This window comes from Sebastes fasciatus, chromosome 8 (genome assembly GCF_043250625.1).
Source record: "Sebastes fasciatus isolate fSebFas1 chromosome 8, fSebFas1.pri, whole genome shotgun sequence".
In the NCBI taxonomy this organism is placed as follows: Eukaryota; Metazoa; Chordata; class Actinopteri; order Perciformes; family Sebastidae; genus Sebastes; species Sebastes fasciatus.
The window spans coordinates 23,422,306-23,441,641 of NC_133802.1; the positions used below are offsets into that span (position 1 = coordinate 23,422,306).

At 40.0% G+C, this 19,336-nt stretch overlaps 2 protein-coding genes across 4 annotated transcripts; one reads left to right on the top strand and one right to left on the bottom strand.

Annotated features, from left to right (window-relative positions):
• Nucleotides 1–539: 539 nt before the first annotated feature.
• Nucleotides 540–5,230, bottom strand: naa10 (N-alpha-acetyltransferase 10, NatA catalytic subuni). Of its 3 annotated transcripts, none has more exons than XM_074644451.1 (8): nucleotides 5,065–5,230; nucleotides 4,841–4,939; nucleotides 3,966–4,024; nucleotides 3,607–3,652; nucleotides 3,380–3,495; nucleotides 3,199–3,243; nucleotides 1,250–1,334; nucleotides 540–1,105 (listed from the first exon to the last, which is right to left on the bottom strand). In XM_074644451.1, the coding sequence occupies exons 1-8, from the start codon at nucleotides 5,083–5,085 to the stop codon at nucleotides 923–925; spliced, it is 654 nt and encodes a 217-aa protein (XP_074500552.1). In that variant the 5' UTR covers nucleotides 5,086–5,230; the 3' UTR covers nucleotides 540–922. The 3 variants fall into 3 exon arrangements, with proteins under 3 accessions (XP_074500552.1, XP_074500551.1, XP_074500553.1); XM_074644450.1 differs by having other exon boundaries at nucleotides 775–1,112; nucleotides 1,248–1,334; XM_074644452.1 differs by having other exon boundaries at nucleotides 866–1,127.
• A 2,057-nt stretch (nucleotides 5,231–7,287) lies between these two features.
• On the top strand, nucleotides 7,288–17,549 carry LOC141772921 (ceramide kinase). Its single transcript, XM_074644448.1, has 13 exons — nucleotides 7,288–7,744; nucleotides 9,597–9,692; nucleotides 9,920–10,057; nucleotides 10,143–10,271; nucleotides 10,345–10,408; nucleotides 10,519–10,664; nucleotides 10,761–10,835; nucleotides 12,527–12,679; nucleotides 12,925–13,030; nucleotides 13,928–14,031; nucleotides 15,565–15,761; nucleotides 15,846–16,162; nucleotides 17,202–17,549. Exons 1-13 carry the CDS (start codon nucleotides 7,573–7,575, stop codon nucleotides 17,329–17,331), a joined length of 1,827 nt encoding a protein of 608 aa, XP_074500549.1. The 5' UTR covers nucleotides 7,288–7,572; the 3' UTR covers nucleotides 17,332–17,549.
• Nucleotides 17,550–19,336: the final 1,787 nt, after the last annotated feature.

The following is a 19,336-nucleotide window of genomic DNA, read 5'->3' on the forward strand; positions in this document are numbered from 1 at the left end:
ACTTAAACTCAAGTAACAAATTTGATGACTTTAGACTCGACTTAAAAAAAAAGATTTGCAACTCGACTTGGACTTTTAACACCAATGACTTGTGACTTCACTTGGACTTGAGCCTTTCGACTTGAAAATACTTGATATCCCCAAGGCTTAAAGATTAAAAAATGTTATTTAAAAAAGTGTGCCACAAATCAATTCATTTCCTGAATCAACCGACTTTAACACTGTTCATTCCCAGCAAGTCCACACTTAATTTGCCAGATCCACTTTGTTTGAACTAATCCGACAGTATCCAATCAAGTTGCAGGAGAAAACCATGAAGAACTAACGTTACATTACTGAGAAAAAATTATACCAAAGATAATTTAATTTGCCCTTAAAAACAACACGGTAGTCAACAAAAAAAAACAAAGTATGCCAACTCAAACATTTCCCACCTTAAGTATCGACTGTTATCAGATTGTAAAGGACTACACTAGTCCACTAGTAAACAACTAAGCAGCTCTTATGATCACTACTGAAAAAAAGTGCGATACAAAAAGTATTATTTTAAAGATTTATTTGCAGTAGTTCTGTTAAATAATTAAGAGACCACATTGAGACAACCTGAAAAGTTGTTTTCAATTCTCTAAATCTCACAGAACTTTGGGCCACTTTTGGTAATGACAACAGCAATCCAATAAAAAACATTGAGACCAGTTACTCATTTTAGTTTCATTTAGATAACACCCTGATTCACGTCATTATCCCAGACTTTAGGTTCATCACTGTAGTGGAAAGCAAGATTTAAGAAAAACCAGCGATGGAAATGTGGGAGAGGCTTTGACGCACAGATAGTCACAGTTTGCAAAGCCTGGAGATATTGTCAAATCGAGATAAAAAGAGGAGGTGAAGGATGAATTTAAAAATGTCTAGGACTGCAGCGTCATTGTGAATCAGAAGAAGAATCTTTAACGTCTGTGCTTTCCGTCGCCTCGCTGACTTCACTCAGCTCTTTGCTCTCTCCTCCGCTGTCTCTCTCGTTCTCTCTCTCCTGGTCACCAGACCCTGATGGGTTCTGGCCAGATGGGGCCTCCTGGCCCGTGACACGCACTCCGGGCTTCCTAAGCTGTGGGACATGTAGACGGAAACAACAAATTCATAGTCAGTATCTGCACATCAGTGGCGCTCAGCGGGGTTTCACGTCCCCCGAGGTAACAAGGAGCTGGTGAAAATCATGTCAGTGTAGCGCCAACATAGAGAAGTAATTCACCTCATCGGCCATGTGGGCCAGATCTCTCTTCATGGCGTAGGCATCCTCCCCATCAGCATAGTATTTAGGCTCTACCTCACTAATCCTGTGGAGAAACATCAATATATCACATCAGTTACAGTCAGAACAAACTATCTAATAGTCAGGGCTATAGCTGCCAGTGAGGACGCTGAGGTCAGGTTTGCATCTTTATGATGTGAATTTGGGGGGATTTAGCAACCTGGGAGGAGTTTATAGTCTACAGGTGGAATATATACTGTAATGGCAGTGTTTTCAAAACATAATATATTCAAATGTGACAAATATTAGGTCAAATTAATTAATTAATGTTTGATAAGTAGGGCATAATGCTGTAAATATGATTTGGCAACGGGAGGTATTTCAGGTCCGCTCAGCTCATTGAACGCTTTGGCTCAGCTACGAGTCAGAAATCTAATGTTATGCTAATAAGATTCAGCATCAATAACATTGTGCACGGTTGAAAAACAGTAAATGCAATTTGACAGTATGTTTAACAGCAAGACTAGCTATCCAGCAATGTCATTGTCCCAAAATCGGTATCAAGAGTTTCAATAACAAATGATAGAGCATGATGTGTACTGTCGGCTGCAGCCTTGAATAGCAAATGGAAGATGATCGCTTTTGTTCTCATTCCCAGGACGTCGAATACCGAGGCTGTGTCGCAGCCATCAGCGTTCGATACTGTCGCACAAGGCGCCCTTTAGCGTCGATTTGAAACGCACCAGGCTTTCCATTTACTACAATGTAAACCCATCCGTAGCAACAGTAAACGCTCAGAGAAAGTGCGCTGGGAGTGTGGTGACGTAGTTTAAGAGCGAAAAGACACATTAGGCGGGCGGGAGGGGAGGTGGATGGGTCCAACAAACACAAGGCTTTCACACAGGAGACCGTTGTTCGTGTCCCGTGCGTCATGTTACAATCAGCTGTTCGTTCGTTTCCCGTGTTTACATCGTTCAGTTTCATTTTCACTGTACAAACGTAGTAGTTTTAAACCAACCATGTTGTTCTTACCTAAACCTAACTGTAGCGGTCCTGTTGCCTAAACCTAAAGTTACGCCAAGGGGCGTGACAAAGTGGCTGTATGTGACGAGTAGGGATGAGGACGTGTCGGATACAACAACAGTTAGTTCTTGTTCAGAGCATGGATGTATAGGTTCAGATGGGCAGTGTAATTACTTCTTGCCGCTTGCGTGTTACAGTCGCCACCCTGTGGTGTTCAGAGGATGAGGCACTGAAGAACTAACTTTACACTCAGTGTTGTGAATAAGATATTCAGGTTTTTTTTGTAGCCAGCGCAGTCAGAACTACTTAGTAGGTGTAGATTATCGGGAATTAATGGACACCCTGCAGCCAGTCAGAGTTGAGTATTCCCCCAGACAATGGTATAATCTTTGATAAATGAAAGCTTTTTCCCACGAGAATTTTATTCCTGGCGTTGTTGAGAACTTAAATTTACAGAAAATATAATTCAACAGTAAACTTAATAAATGAGAGTATTTGTTTCTGGTGTCTGGGGACTGTTGGCGGGGGGGGGATCTCTTTAAGTTGATTTTGTAAAAAACTTGTCAGCACTCTGATAGTCTATAACAGCAACACCATTTCTAAATGACCTTGAAGATATGAATAAGGAGAAAAAAGCTTTGGCACACAGTGTGTCCTGTACAGTTGGAGGTCATTGGCAACTGCAAAATGAACATGTAGTCAGAAAAAATAAATGTGGAGCACTGAGCTAAACACCTTGCTCTCATCAGTGTTAATAACATATTATTCATCATATATTCTTATGGGCTGCATTTACTACCACAAACACTATACATCAACTATAAGCCGTTACCATATCTGCAATAAGCTACTGTGTAACAATAACACAGGAGTACATACATTACAATTTAAACACTGAAATAATGTTGGCACAGAAATAGACTTACTGGAATTTGAGTGTGTTTGAGTACAGGTGCAAGGCTGCTCGGTTGCTGCAGTTGGAAGAAAAGATTGGTAAGTCCCTTGAAACAGGGTTACTATTAACACACAGTCAGGGCCTGAGCACATTTTGTAAACCACACAATAATGTATCAGAACAAAGCAAAGTCCACAGCGAGCCCACAGTACCTTTTGCGAACATGAAGTGAGACATATTTAGCATTGAAGTTTTCTATCATGGCCCGGCTGGCCTGGTCCATCAGCTTCTGAGCCAGGCCAAGACGTCTGTGGGAGCGCTTCACAGCCTGGAAGACAACAAATAAGGTTTTTTTATTGCCCCATAAAAAAGAGACAAACATCCCAGTAATATAAAACATGGAATATGTATAATGGAGGAGATATATGAGGTGTCTCACCAGAGAAGTGATGTGTCCATGGGGTACATCATCAGGATCCTCCTCCCTATTAATAGAAGTTTTTGGAACACATTATACATCACTTTTTCTTTTTTTTTTTAAACAGGAGTTTATTTCTGAATTCTGCACAAACATGTTTGGACTGATAGATATCCCATCCGCCCCAACCCATGACAATACCCCGAGGGCACTCCAAAAAAAACAAGTGTACAAAAATAAATATAAATGAATAAATAAACAAATACACACAAATATACAAATAAAATAAATCATAGTAAAAAAAAAAAGAAAAGATATATATATATCCCTTTTGTGCTGTCAGATTAAAAAAAACAACCAATATGTTCACAGATACTCACATCTTTGCCAGCACATATCCCACAATTTTGCCATTTTCGTCCTCTGCAATGTACGAGAGCTGAAACGATAAAAAAACAAACAATGAGTGTCAAACATTATGCACTGTAAATATTTAAATGATAGGGGCCAGTGGTGTTAGACAGATAGATAGATAGATAGATAGATAGATAGATAGATAATAACTTTATTGATCTCGAGGGAAATTCAAGTTCCCAGCATCACAGTTCCATAATGCAAAACATGTTAGTAAAAAGGCAGTAAAAAAGTTAGTAGTGCAAAGTACAAAAAAATATACCAGATATAAAAATACAAGGAGATGAAGAAAACTGTTAAAACTGAATATAGTGCAGGGTAACAACTGTGATACACGACTATTAAAAAAAAGTGAATATAGTGCAGAAGAGACTGTTAAAAATAAGTATAGTGCAGGGTAACTCCAGTAGCTTAGTCTATGAAAGTGCACTGTATGCATCATTATCTGTCCTGCAGAAACAGCAGAAATAAGATATTCCTTTAATAGTCCTGCAGTGGGGGAAATGTGCAGTGTACAGCAGCAAAGGGGATAGTGCAAAAAACAAGATGCATCAGCTAACACAGTAAAAAGAAAAGAAAAAAGGAGCTAAACAAAGTGTAACAAAATATGAACCATTTAAATAGAAGGAAGTATAAAAATAGGATCAGTATACACAGTATTGACAATAAACAGACTATAAACAAAATTGCACAAGTGGAAAATGATATTGCACAGTGAGAATGAATGAATGAATGAATGAATGAATGAATGAATAAATGAATGAATGATTGTCAGTCTTTTGGGTGTGTAAGTGTAAAGGGTCTACTGGGAGTGAGATATGAAGCTGCACAGTGAAATCACCTGAGGCCAGGACAACCCATGATAGAAATAGTATTTCATCTGGTAGTTTTCTGGGAGACACAGCAGGTTGCAGTGCTGCATATTCATCAGGTCTTCCGGCTGAAAGAAAGAAGCTGGATGTCAGAAAGCTGCATGCCACAATGCTAATGCTATCTGGACAAGCTAACAGTAGCTGTGCTAGCAGTAGCTAAACAGCATGGCTGACAGGCTTTCTGCAGACTTACCCTCGCGTTTCGTATGTTCATTTTGTTACTTGGCTTGTTATCTGGACTGTGGAGAAATAAAATATACCACAAGGATCAATCAATTCATAATAATCACACGACAAGGTGTTTAAAGAGCTCGTCTCGCGAGCTGGCTAAGTCGGCTTGTTGCTTAGCATGGAAGGGAGGAGAGGAAGGAGCGTGCCACAATAACGTCACGACATTTCCGGTCCAGAGTGTGCGCTGGGACTTCACAATAAAAGTTGTAACGCTTGCGTGAGGCACGATAACATGCCATAAATGACTTTTATTTTGAAGAATTCCTTCACGTTTGTTGAAGAGCACGGATGTTATATTGGTGGATTATAGTTGCAGACTTTATACAGACAGGAAGCATCAGGCTGTTCAAAGCAATAAGACCCCAGGGAGCCCCAAAAACACACATTCACTGAGTGCAAATTAGTTATAACTTTGCACCACGGAAGAACAATTCTCAACTACATGGGTCATGTATTATTACCTGTTTTTTGTATTCATTATTTTAGTTTAGGCTGTATTCATTTGTGCTCATCATTAATTAAATAAACTATTTTTTTTACAACCAGCCTGCATGTATTATTTTAGCATAAGAGAAGTCTATAATGAAGCTGACATCTGAATCAGCTTTGTGGTCTGTTGATGGGAACTTGAGGGGAGTTGGGTCAATAGGGGCCAAAAAGCAATTTTTTTTTGCCCTTGAGCCCTCTATCAAGTCAACATAAAGTTAAATTGGTATATCGGTATATATGTGTTTTTATTTAGAAAACAGAGTTGTATTTAAGTCTTTGGGGTAAATCCAAGTTAAAGTGGCAGTATAGGCAGAATCATTTTGGCATCATTGGGCATCACGTTTGTTAAAGATCCCGGATGTTATATTGGTTGATTATAGTTTTTGTTCCCCAACTCTGAGGAGTGTTTTTTTTCCAGCAGGATAATGCTCTATGCCACACAGCCAGGTCAGTGAAGGTGTGTATGAAGGACCCCCAGATCAGGACCCTGTCATGGCCAGCCCAATCTCCAGACCTGAATCCCATTGAAAACCTCTGGAATGTGATCAAGAGGAAGATGGATGGTCACAAGCCCTCAAACAAAGCTGAGCTGCTTGAATTTTTGCGCTAGGAGTGGCATAAAGTCACCCAACAGCAATGTGAAAGACTGGTGGAGAGCATGCCAAGACGCATGAAAGCTGTGATTCGTAAATCACGGTTATTCCACCAAATATTTGATTTCTGAACTCTTCCTAAGTTAAAACATTAGTATTTTGTTGTTTAAAATGAATATGAACTTGTTTTCTTTGCATTATTCGAGATCTGAAAACACTGCATATTTTTTTGTTATTTTCTGCAAATAAATGCTCTAAATGACAATATTTTTATTTGAAATTTGGGAGAAATGTTGTCAGTAGTTTATAAAATAAAACAAAAATGTTCATTTTGCTCAAACACATACCACTCATCATAAGTTAAATAAACTATTTTTTTTTTACAACCAGCCTGCATGGGGCTAAACAGTATTATTTCAGCATAAGAGAAGTCTATAATGAAGCTGCCCTCTGAATCTGCTTTGTAGTCTGTTGATGGGAACTTGAGGGGAGTTGTGATTAATAATCCTCACTTATTTTGTTTTATTTATTTATTTATTCATTAATTCATTATTTTTATTATTATTATTATTATTATTATTATTATTATTATTATTATTATTATTATTATTATTATTATTTTTCTCTGTCTTGTATTGTTTAGAGATTGCGTTGTCAGGTTTTTAATGTTGTTTTGTGTTGTTGAAAACTTGAAATTCAATAAACTTGAAGTCATAAAAAAAAAAGAATTGTTAAATTGAGAAACAACTGAATCATCATTGTTATCTGTATGTCAAGTAAACTGCTCAAAAAATATAAGATTATACATAAATATGAAAAAGTTTTACATTTTCCTTTAGAGAATTGTATTTGGTTTTTTAAAAAAGTGAACTTGTAATTTCGAAGGACTCACTTTACATATTGATCAGCCCATTGGCTGGTATTATACTGTCTATAATAATGTGACAAGATCCAATCCTTCTTGCTGTACAAAATAACCAAATCCCTTAAATAAACACTCCCAGTAAGTGACCCATATGTGCTCATACTTCAGGTGAAGTCCTGGCATCCAATCAGAGCAACATGCAAATGCAGCAGGTGTCACCAGGGAGGGACTGGAGAGGAAATGAATATTTTTAGAATAACAGCCAGTGTGCCAGTCGTTGTCGTCAACATTTCACAGGAACGATGGCCTAAACGTGTGTTGTGTTAGTAAAAAAAAAAGGGGAAAAAAAACAGATCTCCAGATGAATTGAGAGGACGATGACTTTCACATATAGTCAGATATAAAAGGAGGTGTTGCTTGCTGATGGTGAGATCAGATTGCCAACCGGCTGCTGCTGCTCTTTATTCAGAGATGTAAAAAGTTATGGCTGTAAAACGTGAGCATAAAAGTTTTCTGAGAATCGATGAAGAGCGACGCTGCAGTGGATGAGACGCGTGTCTTCCAGATGGAGATGGAGACGGATCTGCGGCTGGAGTCCAGTCTGTGGGTCGGGACTAAACGATACCGGGCGGTGCTGACCGGCTGGCACTTCAACTGGACCGAGCTGGACAAGAACAACCGAGACAAGAAAACAGGTAGGTGGCTCTTAAACTCCTCAAAACATCTATAGTGTCGCACTATTTGTTAATAGTCTAGTAAATGCGCACACACACAGGGTGAATACTTCAGCTGGAATGCTGCTGCTGTTTAAAGACACAACAACCTGTTTCCTGTCTGCACTCAACTCAGCTTTGACTGAACTGGCAGAACATAATGATGACAATCAAGACATTATACATACATTTAAAAGTAGCCTATAAGAAAAATCAGAAATAAAAACAATCTGAGTGTTACACCTTACAGGGGATTTTTGGACAATTATCTGCAGGCAGGGTTTAATTAAACCCACAGAGCTGCTTTCAGGAAACGTGAAGAACAAGTTAAACAGCACTTACACGAAACACAACCCTCTAGAGAGCACAGACACAGACACACTCACACCTCCTGGCATATTTTGTCAACAGCAAAAATGCCTCTCTCACTGTCACCCACACACACACGTGAAGTTACACAGAGATAATCTGTTGTCACTGCAGAGAAAGAAAAAACAGGTTTAAAGACATTGTGTCTCCCTTGAGACAACACACACTTTTCTTTTTATTACTTTCTTTATTATTCACATGTTCATATACAGAAGTACAAACAGAGACATAGACAACAACAAAAATACATTTTAATAGATGTAATTAATAATATGGATGATGGAGGTGTGCCGGTGAGGCAGCGTGCACACACTACCAGGACCCTGAAACTGAAAGCAACTAACTGGAATTCAGTCATCAATAATGTTATTAGTACTATGCTTTTCCTCACTGGTGGACTCAGGGAGAGGGAATGTGGCCCCTGAATGAAAAAAAAAAACCCACCACAAAAGTGCCCCCTTGGATGCCCCTATGGTAGATAAAACATGATGCAGGTTCCTCCAGCGTGCCCATAAATGGAAAAAAACTTGATAAAGTATCCTCTAGGGTGCCCTTAAAATTGAGAAGATGCGATGCAGTGTGATAAAGGCTGCCCTACATGATAGAAAACTTTCTGTGCACTGGTGCCCCACCCCAGCCCGCCGTCAGGGGTACAGATGACCCCCGAGCGGCCCATGCAAAGGTCTATGGTTGACCCTTAAATGGGATCAATTACAACCATTTTTTTACTGACATATAGCACTGACAATACAAGTTAAATGTATTTACATGATAAATAAATTTATTGTTATCATTTAAAACACCTTTCAACATGTCATCTGATACCCCAGGAAGCGGCGAGGTTCGGGTGAGAGTTGCGCACAGCACCGAGGAAATGCAAAAATAAAATAAAAGCCAGGGTACAGAGAGATCAAGAAAATTAAAGGATCAGAAAGGCAATGGCCAAATTTCTGGTCAAAGAAAAGTGTGAAGAAACACCAGGTATGACAGGCGAAGATGTATGTACAAAGGTGAGGAGCTAAGTAGACCAAGAAATAAAGCCTGCTCAGTTTTAAAGCTGGAGTAAAGATACTGGTATCATATTAAACTAGAAAACCTGGAATGGGTGTGGACGAGGGGCCCAATTGGGAAAGTCAGTCCCCCAAATCCATAATTCCTCATGGCTTGAAAAGGGCACCAAATGCAGCTGGTGCCCTTTTAATTTTTTTTCGCTCCTGCCCCTCAGACAGCCTGAGTCCGCCACTGCTTCCTAATGTCACATGTTAAAAAGGCCTATAAGAGAGTTCTTGCATTGGAACAGCTAAATGGGTTGCAGCCATTAGTACCTGTGCTTTGACACCTGTTATGATAAGTAAAACTATCTGCTGTGAGGAAGGCCAACGGTCTTTCCACTGGTTAAAATAATCTATTCATTGTATGCAAAGGATCATGTCCACTGAAGTTGGTGCTGTCTGTGTGATTAAAGTTTCAGTACCAGTAGCCGAGGTGGTCGGAGTGGAGGAGGGCCGGGTGGAGATCCTGCCCCACAAGTCAGTCGAGGACACGGAGAAAGACTTCACAGGTGGGTCCTCTCAGGAGACTCTCAGGTATCTCAAGGCCACTTGAGTAAATGATAACACAGCCTGAGGCATTACACATCTTTAGCCATTGAGTTTAAAACTAGATGAGAGTGATTTGCATGCAAGTGTACGGCACACTGTCTTTACAATTTAGATAAATAGGTGCCTGTAGTCCCCCACGTTGCAGCAGGTGATAATGTGGTTTTCTTTATCTATCATTTGCCTCCAGTTTTCTACGTGAAGCGCAGCAGCAGCGGGAGCTCTTATGGGTTACTATGGACACTGGGCCGGACCCAGTTCAGCTGCCCCAGTCGGGTGCTCAGAGACCAGTGGACAAAACACCTGAGAGCTGCTCTCAAAACTCACAGTATGGATGGATAATAATTAGAAAATGGGATGAGTTTGCCGCCTCTCAAACAGCATGTAATAATCCAAATGTTTCCACATTTCAGGTCCGTTGCGTCCAAACAAGCTGCTGGTGTTCATCAACCCGTATGGAGGAAAGAAGAAAGGAAGACAGATCTACCACACGCTGGTTGCCCCTCTGTTTGAGCTGGCTGGTATCAGCGCTCATGTAATAGGTAAGAAACAACACAATACACAACCTTATACCTACTTAATTAAAGAAATAATGAATGAAAGTTTATTGTTTAGTGACTGAGCGAGCCAACCAGGCCAGAGACCACCTCCTGAAGAAAGACCTGACCGGCTTTGACGGGTAAGATCAACCAGCAGCACCAGTGTAACCGCTGTGGTCGGAGAGCATTATAGCAGCTAAGCTCTGGGAGGAGCTCTCACAACAGAAACTCTTGTGTTTGTTTATACCAGTGTGGTGTGTGTGGGTGGAGATGGCATGTTCAGCGAATTACTTCACGGTTTGATTGGGCGGACACAACAAGAGGCAGGCCTTTGTGAAAATGATCCCACTGTCCCTTTGCAGCCTTGTCCGCTTCACATTGGCATCATCCCTGCAGGTAATGACACGGTTATTATTAAGTATTCATAAACTGACGGAGTTAGAGGGCGGTTGCACACATCACACTCATCCTGCTCTACTGTCTCTACTGTAGGCTCTACAGACTGTGTGTGTTACGCCACAGTGGGAGTGATCGACCCCGTCACTTCAGCTTTGCACATCATCATTGGTGAGGAAGGATTTTCATTAAAATAATTCACTCTTTTTTAAAAATCAAATTCTTATAATAGCAAAACCAATTTTCCATAGTTAAAGAGTAACTTATTGGACCCCATTTTGTCACATTCTTGTGTCTAAGCGACTAATGGGGACAACAATTTCTGAAATTGGTCCAGTATTGAGGGATAATGCTGCAACCGGCAGCCGTGGAACGAGCTGCAAGGGCAAGTGAGCAGCGTCAATGTAACATTACGTTCACTAAAAGTGCTTCTTTTAGCCACTTTGCCACAATATTTATTATTGAAAATCAATGAACAACACAAAACAATGACAAATATTGTCCACAAACCCTCACAGGCAACAACATCTGTCAGTGTGTCATTGTGCTGATTTGACTATGTCTTGCCCCAAACTGCATGTGATTATCATAAAGTGTGCATGTCTGTAAAGGGGAGACTCGTGGGTACCCATAGAACCCGTTTTCATTCACATATCTTGAGGTCAGAGGTCAAGGGACCCCTTTGAAAATGGCCATGCCAGTTTTTCCTCTCCAAAATTAGGGTAAGCTTGGAGCGTTATTTAGTCTCCTTCACGACAAGCGAGTATAACATGATTGGTACCAGTGGATTCTTTAGGTTTTCTAGTTTCATATGATACCTGTATCTTCACTCTTTAAAACTGAGCCCGCTACAACCTTAAAAATCACAAGTTGCGTTAATGCGTTAAAGAAATTAGTGGCGTTAAAACAAATTTGCGTTAAGGCGTTATTATCGTGTTAACTTTGACAGCCCTAATATGTATATCTTGGTAAAATATATCCCACTTCAAATGTATTATTGTATGCATTTCATTACATACATTGCGCCTACATACGACATACATTTCCACAGTTTGTACATATTTGTATATTTGGTTAATAAAAACGTATAGCTATTGATAATATTGCATAAATGCTACAATAAAACCAGCTTAAAATATGATATCTGTTGGCCCCAGATTGAATTGGATAATACGAAGGAATACCTGAAAGGCATTTTCTCAGCATTAAGCTAACTATGTTTTGACGCAGAGGATGCAGTTACGCAGATGTTCAGGGGCGCACCTAGACTCACCAGGAGGTGGCGGTACACAATAAGAAATAAGGGTGCTCGTCGACAAAAATCTGAAGTGAAGTGAACCCATTTCAAGCACTGATTGTGTCCAAGTCCCACTCAAGGAGAAGTCTGAATCTGAATATCCGTATACTCTGGTTCAAATAAATACGGGCGGCCATGAAAATCTTTGAAAGGCTTTCTGTACTCCAACACAACAAACTCTGCCTGTTTCCACCATGGATGTATTCACTATTCCACGGTTGTCTTCCGGACACGTCACCTCGCCAGATTTCAGAAGGAGACTTCTCCTTGAACGAGGCTCTTTCCATAATGTCAGACACTTATAATAACAATCAGAGCCTGTCATGGCAAAAACAAGCACTTTTAGTGGACGTAAATGACGGTGCCAGCTTTACCCGATAGCACCATGTTGCAGCCTGTGAGCAGCTGCCGTCTACAGCGCTCTCCCTCAATACTGGACCAGTTTCAGAAATTGTCGTCAGTCAGTTAGACACATAAAAATGGGAAAATAGGGTCCAGGTTGAAAAATACAGAAGTTATCCTTTAAGCCTTTATGCTCCTTCTTATTTCCCACAATGCCTTGCAGGAGACTCTCAGCCCTTAGATGTGGGTTCAGTCCATCAGGCCTCTACTCTGGTGCGCTACTCTGTGTCTCTGTTGGGCTACGGCTTCTACGGTGACGTACTGGCTGAGAGTGAAAAACACCGCTGGATGGGACCGCTCCGATACGACTATTCAGGTGGTGTTCATTTAAAGAACAGACACGACCGCATGCTGAAATACATACAATTCTCTGTTTCTATATTTGTTTAGCTTGAAAGTTAAAAATGCATCCTGAAACTGTCACTAATAGCACTACGACTGCAGCGCACATGCTCTTTTTTAAAAAAACATTTTATGTCACAAAACCACATTCCCCACATATATTTCCTTTTAACAGTGTTGTGTTTACATCAGCTAACCTCATTGCTCTCTTTTGTCTAGGCACAATGGTGTACCTGAGCAACAGGAGCTATGCAGGCATAGTTCAGTATCTACCAGCAGACCCGCTGCTCTCCAGCCCTAGAGACAGGACACGCTGCCTCTCAGGGTAAGACAAAACGCTGACAACAAAGACGGGTGTATACACAGTGCAATTAGTAATAAATACAAAGCAGACGTTAAAAAAAAAATAAAGAAAAGAAAATTACACACTAGATTATACTGTTTTAACACCTTAAAACTTTGAAACAGCAACTATCTGGCAGCATGGGAGTATTATCTATTTACATTATGTTATTTGCAGAGTATAGTATTTACTGTTTGCATGTGTTTTTCCTGTATTACAGAGGTTCATTACTGTAGTTTCCATTATTATGTGACTGTGACTCAGCCATTTGAGGTGATACAAATTTCATATAAACAACGACAGCATCTTTTCATGAGTCCCAGTTGTTTAACTCCTCCGTGAATCATCCTGGATAACAAGAGTAATGACTATGACAACATAGGTGCAAGATGGCAGCGCTGGAAGAAGCCCATAATAACACATGTACTTCCAGATATGATGAAAGCCTGTTACTAATCTTTCTGCCGTCCTTTCTTTGAGTCCTCACTCTTATCTAAGCAGTCTAACCTGAAACCCTTTTAATGAGAAAGAGAGAAAGTGTCCCTGGGATCATTATTATTAAAGCACCAGTGAAATGGTTCAAATTCACTGCTTGAGACACCTTAGCTGCTCCCGCCTGCAGCAGGGACTCAGGTGTTTGGTGCACCTTAAGGAGGGTAGAAACCATAGCAAGAGGAATTTGATCTAGATGAAAGGTGAGCCTCTGCCTCACTTGTTAGAGCGCACAATGCCTCCGTCTTTGTCTGAGGTAGCTGCCTCTGGCTGTCAGGAAATGGTTTATGATGCTCGCTCATGAATGGGTGTTCAAGGTCAACGAGCTTGTTAATTCACAGGAGCCCCAACAGAGTGAAAAGTATTTGTGTTGTGTTTGTGTTAAAGGTGCAGTGTGTGCTCGAGAAGCACAGAGAGACTTTTCCCCCACTCGTCAGATCCCGGCTCCTTGTACAGCTCCCACTCCAGCCAGTTCAGCAGTGACTCAGAAGGTAATAACACAGACACACATTAAAGTCCTGTGTTTGCATGTTTTAGCCTGTTTAGCAGAAATCCCACTTCAAAGGAACAGTTTGTAACATTTCTATCAGCAGAAATGGAATATAATATTCATAACTATGTTTTCATTAGTGTTTAATCACATGAAACTAAGAATTGTGTTTTCATTAGCTTAGAATGAGCCCCTTCATATCTGCACTGGGAGCGGGTCCTCTTCACGGAGTCCACCATGTTTCTACAGTAGCCCAGAACGGTCAAACCAAACACTGGCTCTAGAGAGAGCTTAGACCCCCAGACCCAGACACACCAACCCAACATCAGAGAACTAGCGGCAATAAAGGCCACCAGGTGCGTCGCCTCACGTCCTTTGTCTTGGCCAAAACGTTGCACTCGAACACACCGCTAAGACTACAGCCGATGGCCAACGCGTTATGTTCTGTGCCTGTGTGAGATGAAAGTACTCTCCACACCACGGTAGTCTGTATTCATCATTTCAAAAAGGGAAACCGGAAGACCTCGGACTGCGGATATACAAGCCGCTGTTATGATACGTACATGAAACAAAGCGGCATTTGTCGACCATTTTCACACCACTCTTGCTCGCCACTTAGCTTCATTCCAGATTGCCATGTCATGAAAATATTCGTATATAGGAATGATCAGATGAGATGAAGATGAAAAATGAGAAGAGTCTTGTGTGTCTTTCCTCTTGACTTTACTCGTTGGCTTGCTTTCCTCACTTCCATTTCTCGGAAGCTGAACCACCAATCAGAGTGATTTCTCTCAACGACGGGCGCCTACGCCAATTCAACATGCTGAATTGATCGAAAAAACTCACAGACTTGAGCCGAAGTAGCGGGAGACAGTGAAAAAACTAGTCCAATGGCCGACCATTGGCTTGGTGTGTCAGGGCCTTTAGAGTGTAAAACCGTGGTACCACCAGCCGCCGCCTGACTTCTGTTGCTCCTAAAGTAGTGTTATTATGGTAACAATGGCCTCTGACTGAGGCAAACTGCGTTACCACGGTTTTGCACTCGGCAGGTCACGTTACCGCAGTCTTGGAAAGGGAGGAGTGAGCGGAGGGGTACTCAGTTGGTTGCAATCTGCAACCACACCACTAGATGACACCAAATCCTACACGCTGTACCTTTAAAGCAGCCTTGTGACCCTTTCAAACGAAGCCAGATCTAACTGCAACACCTCAGTGTGAATCTTCTTTCTAAAATTGCCTCAGTTGAAACATTCATAGAGGGCTGGAGAGGTGACATTATCCACAAGAAAAAGCAAAGTGTAGAAAAAGTGAGAAAAAAAACACAACCTTTTGTAACAGATATATGTTTGTTTTGCGTCCAAACAATCAAAGCAATGCTAACTCAAACCAGTCGTCGCCTGTAAAAGTAAATCTCAGAAATCCAAACAAGTGTAGTAAAGTGTGTGTGATGGGCTAAAACATTCAAACAGCACTATGTACATAGGATTTTTTTTTGTTGATGTATCATCATGTGTCTCTTTCTGTGTGTGTCCAGGTGAGTGGGTGAGTGTGGAGGGTAAGTTCAGGTGTGTGTCTCTCACCTGCATGTCCAGCTCGTGTCCTAAGAGTCCTCTGGGCCTCTCTCCGTCTGCTCACCTTGCGGACGGAACGGGAGACCTCATCCTGGTATGGGACACTCACCCGCTGGGGTTCCTCAAGTTCCTCTACAGGCACACCAGCACACAGGACCAGGTATGGGCTCTTTCACATCACAACAAAACTGGACTAGCAAGTTTAAAACACTACTTGACTGTGATCTCTGCCCACTTGTCTTAGTTTGACCTGCCGTTTGTGGAGGTCCACCGCGTGAAGGCCGTCCGTTTCTCTCTCCCTCCCGGAAAAGAGCAGGAATTGTACGAAGAAATCGAAGGGTCGAGTGGTGGGATGGATGAAGAAGAGGGAAGCTACGTTGAGACTGTGAGCACGACCGGATCTCAGCAGCACCTGGCAGAGAGAAACACAGGACGAGATGTGACCAACGAGCAGAAAACAGCGACCCCCTTCCTGTGCGGCCTGTGCTGCAGTAAATCTCCCGCTGTGTCGGTGTGGAACTGTGACGGAGAGATCCTGCCTATCACCGAGGTCCTCTGCAGGTGAGAGAGTACATTTACTCAAGTACTGTACAAATTTGACGTACTTGTACTTTATATGAGTATTTTCTTTTTATGCCACATTCTGCCTCTACTCCACCACATTTCAGAGGGAAATATTGTACTTTTTACTTCACTACGATTATTTGACAGCTACTAGTTACTTTACAATTTAAATTCTGTGCTTACAAAGCATACAAAGAGCTGAAGATGCTTGTTACAGTATATACAAGTACAGCTGGAAAGGTTCGTCATCAATCAAGTAGTCAAATAAATTGTTGGATAAATTAACAGCTATTTTGTTAATAGTTAAAGTCATTTTTTGTTGTTGCAAAAATGACAAAAAATGCGTGGTTCCAGCTTCACAAATATCAGGATTCGTTCTTTTCCTTATAATTATTTAAATCTATAATTTTGAGTTTAGTTCTTTTTAAATTTTTCTGCATTGAATATTTTTGCATCTCATACTTTAAGTATATTGTCCTGATTATACTTACATACTTTCTTTTCTGTAGGCCTACAAGGCAAGAATACTTAATTATACTTTTCTTAAGTATATCTTGATCAAAAGATTAAGTAAGTAGGCCTATAAGCCAAATATACTTAGACTTTTCTGTATACTTGTCAATATAAGCCAGGTATACTTAAGTATACTTTTATTAAGTATATCTCTGATAAGTACATAAAAAGTAAACTGAATGTATACTCTCTCAGTTTAAGTTCAAAATAAGTATACTAATAGCACATGTGAATAAACTTCATTTTGGTAAGGGTTTAGTTAAGTAACATTTTCAATGCAGGAGTTTTACTTGTAACGAGTATTTTTACAGTGTGGTATTAGTACTTTTACTTAAGTAAAGGATCTGAATACTTCCTCCACCACTGGTTTAGTGTATTCTCATACGTGCTGTATTATCCTCAGGTTCACATTTAATTGTAACTCAGCTCAGTCATACGCCAACTGAAAATAAAATAGTGCACAGATGGCAAAGGATGATGATTATTTCCCAGCTTATATTATATTATTATTTCTCTCTCTCAGGGTTCACGGCCAGCTGGTGCGTCTGTACGCCCGGGGCATCGAGGACGGAGCAGCCGTGCACAACTGCAGCGAAGGAAACGGAGCAATGTGTGGAAGGGGATGCACCTTATACACAAATAGTCTCCCCTAAATTTGGGATGATGAATGATGAAGGGGGATGTTAGGTAAAGGCGAGTTTGTGAATTCACTGAGACAGCTTTCTAGTCTGTCATGGCCAAAGAGTTCCTAATATTTCAGGTACTTCTACATGTTTTCTTATTGCAATAATGAAAAAAAACTATTTATTCTTATATGATTGTGTGTTTGAATACTGCTACTTAAAATACTATTAAAAGACTTGCTACACTTTTCTGTAGTGCAGTTTTTATTTTATTTTCACTTCCAGAGAATAAAATGATCAAAATCAAAAAACATCTTAACGCAATAAAAACACTGACCTGACTACTTTTATGCCCTTTTCAAAGCAGCCATCTTGACAGGTCATTGCAGGGTAAACACAGGTGTAATTAATAACATTCATTATGGCTCTGTTCCATTTAGGTAAGTTGTTGCACGCTGGCTAACTGGAACGGCTGTGACCCTAAATAGAACCATAATTAATCCTGAAATCACATGTCAAAATGGCTGCTGTGAAAACAGCCTATTGTTGTCAACATCAATTCAGCAGTGCAGTAACAGCTTGTACATAAACAATCATGCAGTAGGAACTATTTTTTCTAGTGTGATCCAAAATATCTTCACTATTACTAGTGTCAACATAGCTTGACAGGCCGTGATATTATTATTGCATACAGTCTTTGTAAAGTAAAAATCAAATAACACAAGAAATAACAAATAAAGTTGTCCCAGAGGAGAAAATGTTTAAACACATGTCTGTCTTCGCTGCAGTTCCCACGACCCTCCGAGTCGTATTGGCAGGAGTTACTGGTCAGAGTGTGTGTGTGTGTGTTTGAAGATGGGATCCCCACTTAGTCCTCTCACCTGGTAGAGACAGACACAGATGACAAGAAACAGCATCAGTCTGCTGCAGCAGTTGAAAAGAATCTAACAAATTTAAAAGTAAATGTAAGTTGTAATGTTAAGCATGCATTGTGACAGATTAACCGTTACAAATGTTAGTAACAAGTATTTAAAGTATTGATTTGAATTTGGCTGAAAAGACCTACCTGTATGGAGCTAATTTCCTGCAAAAACTTAACAAACAAAAAAAACATGTTTTACAAATGATTCACTAACAAACACAGTTTGGTTTTCTAATACAAAACATCATTAACAAACTAATGCATTTTGTTTTGCAAATACAAAACATACTATCAAACAAATACATATCATATTTCTAATGCTTCAGAAACAAGTACAACAATTATATATTACAAGTACAAAATAATGTGATCCTACAAGTAAAAATAATATATCCTATAAGTACAAATATTATATATTACAAGTACAAAAATATATCCTAAGTACAAAAATTACATATTACAAGTACAAAAAAATTTGATCTACAAGTACAAATAATATATCCTATAAGTACAAAATAATATATTACAGGTACAAAAATATATATCCTACAAAGAAAGAAAAATATCGTGTGACTTTTGGCACAATCATTCCGCCATGATACCTGGGAGTTATTCTTACCTGAAGCTGGACATTTAAACTTGTCTCTTTTTATTAAGTGAGTCACCAGTTCTACAAGCCCTCCTACAGTAGTATAACTTCTATGTGGCGTTCAGCGTCATCATGACGTAATGATGACTGTAAACACACGAACCTGCTGATAGCAGAGAACAGGTTTATATTCTTAACATTGAAACGACCCTATGTGTAAATATTGAACCTGTACTCCATCCATAAAATATAGGTCAAACAATCATGTAAGTACAAGTGTCATACGTCTCAAGGCCGTGGGCGTTAGGTGGTGTATGCTGTTAAAAAAATAAATAAAAAAGTGCAGGCAGACGAGTGCATGATGATCTATTTCATAGAAATGTTAAATTTACAGGTGAACACGCAAATCAGACTGCAACAGTTATTGTTATATCCACATTCATTCTTGTATGATTAGGGATAAAAAAAAAAAAGTGGTATTTGTTTTTTACATGCAGACAAAATCAAACAACGCACAGCAGTGA

Coding starts and splice junctions, on each gene's coding strand:
- naa10 (XM_074644450.1), bottom strand. CDS start 5,085: ATGAACATACGAAACGCGAGG. Junction 4,025..4,840: donor ATGGGTTGTCCTGGCCTCAG/GTGATTTCACTG, acceptor TTATCGTTTCAG/CTCTCGTACATTGCAGAGGA. Junction 3,653..3,965: donor GGATATGTGCTGGCAAAGAT/GTGAGTATCTGT, acceptor TTCTATTAATAG/GGAGGAGGATCCTGATGATG.
- LOC141772921 (XM_074644448.1), top strand. CDS start 7,573: ATGAAGAGCGACGCTGCAGTGGATGAGACGCGTGTCTTCCAGATGGAG. Junction 10,665..10,760: donor CATTGGCATCATCCCTGCAG/GTAATGACACGG, acceptor TCTCTACTGTAG/GCTCTACAGACTGTGTGTGT. Junction 13,031..13,927: donor AGGACACGCTGCCTCTCAGG/GTAAGACAAAAC, acceptor TTTGTGTTAAAG/GTGCAGTGTGTGCTCGAGAA.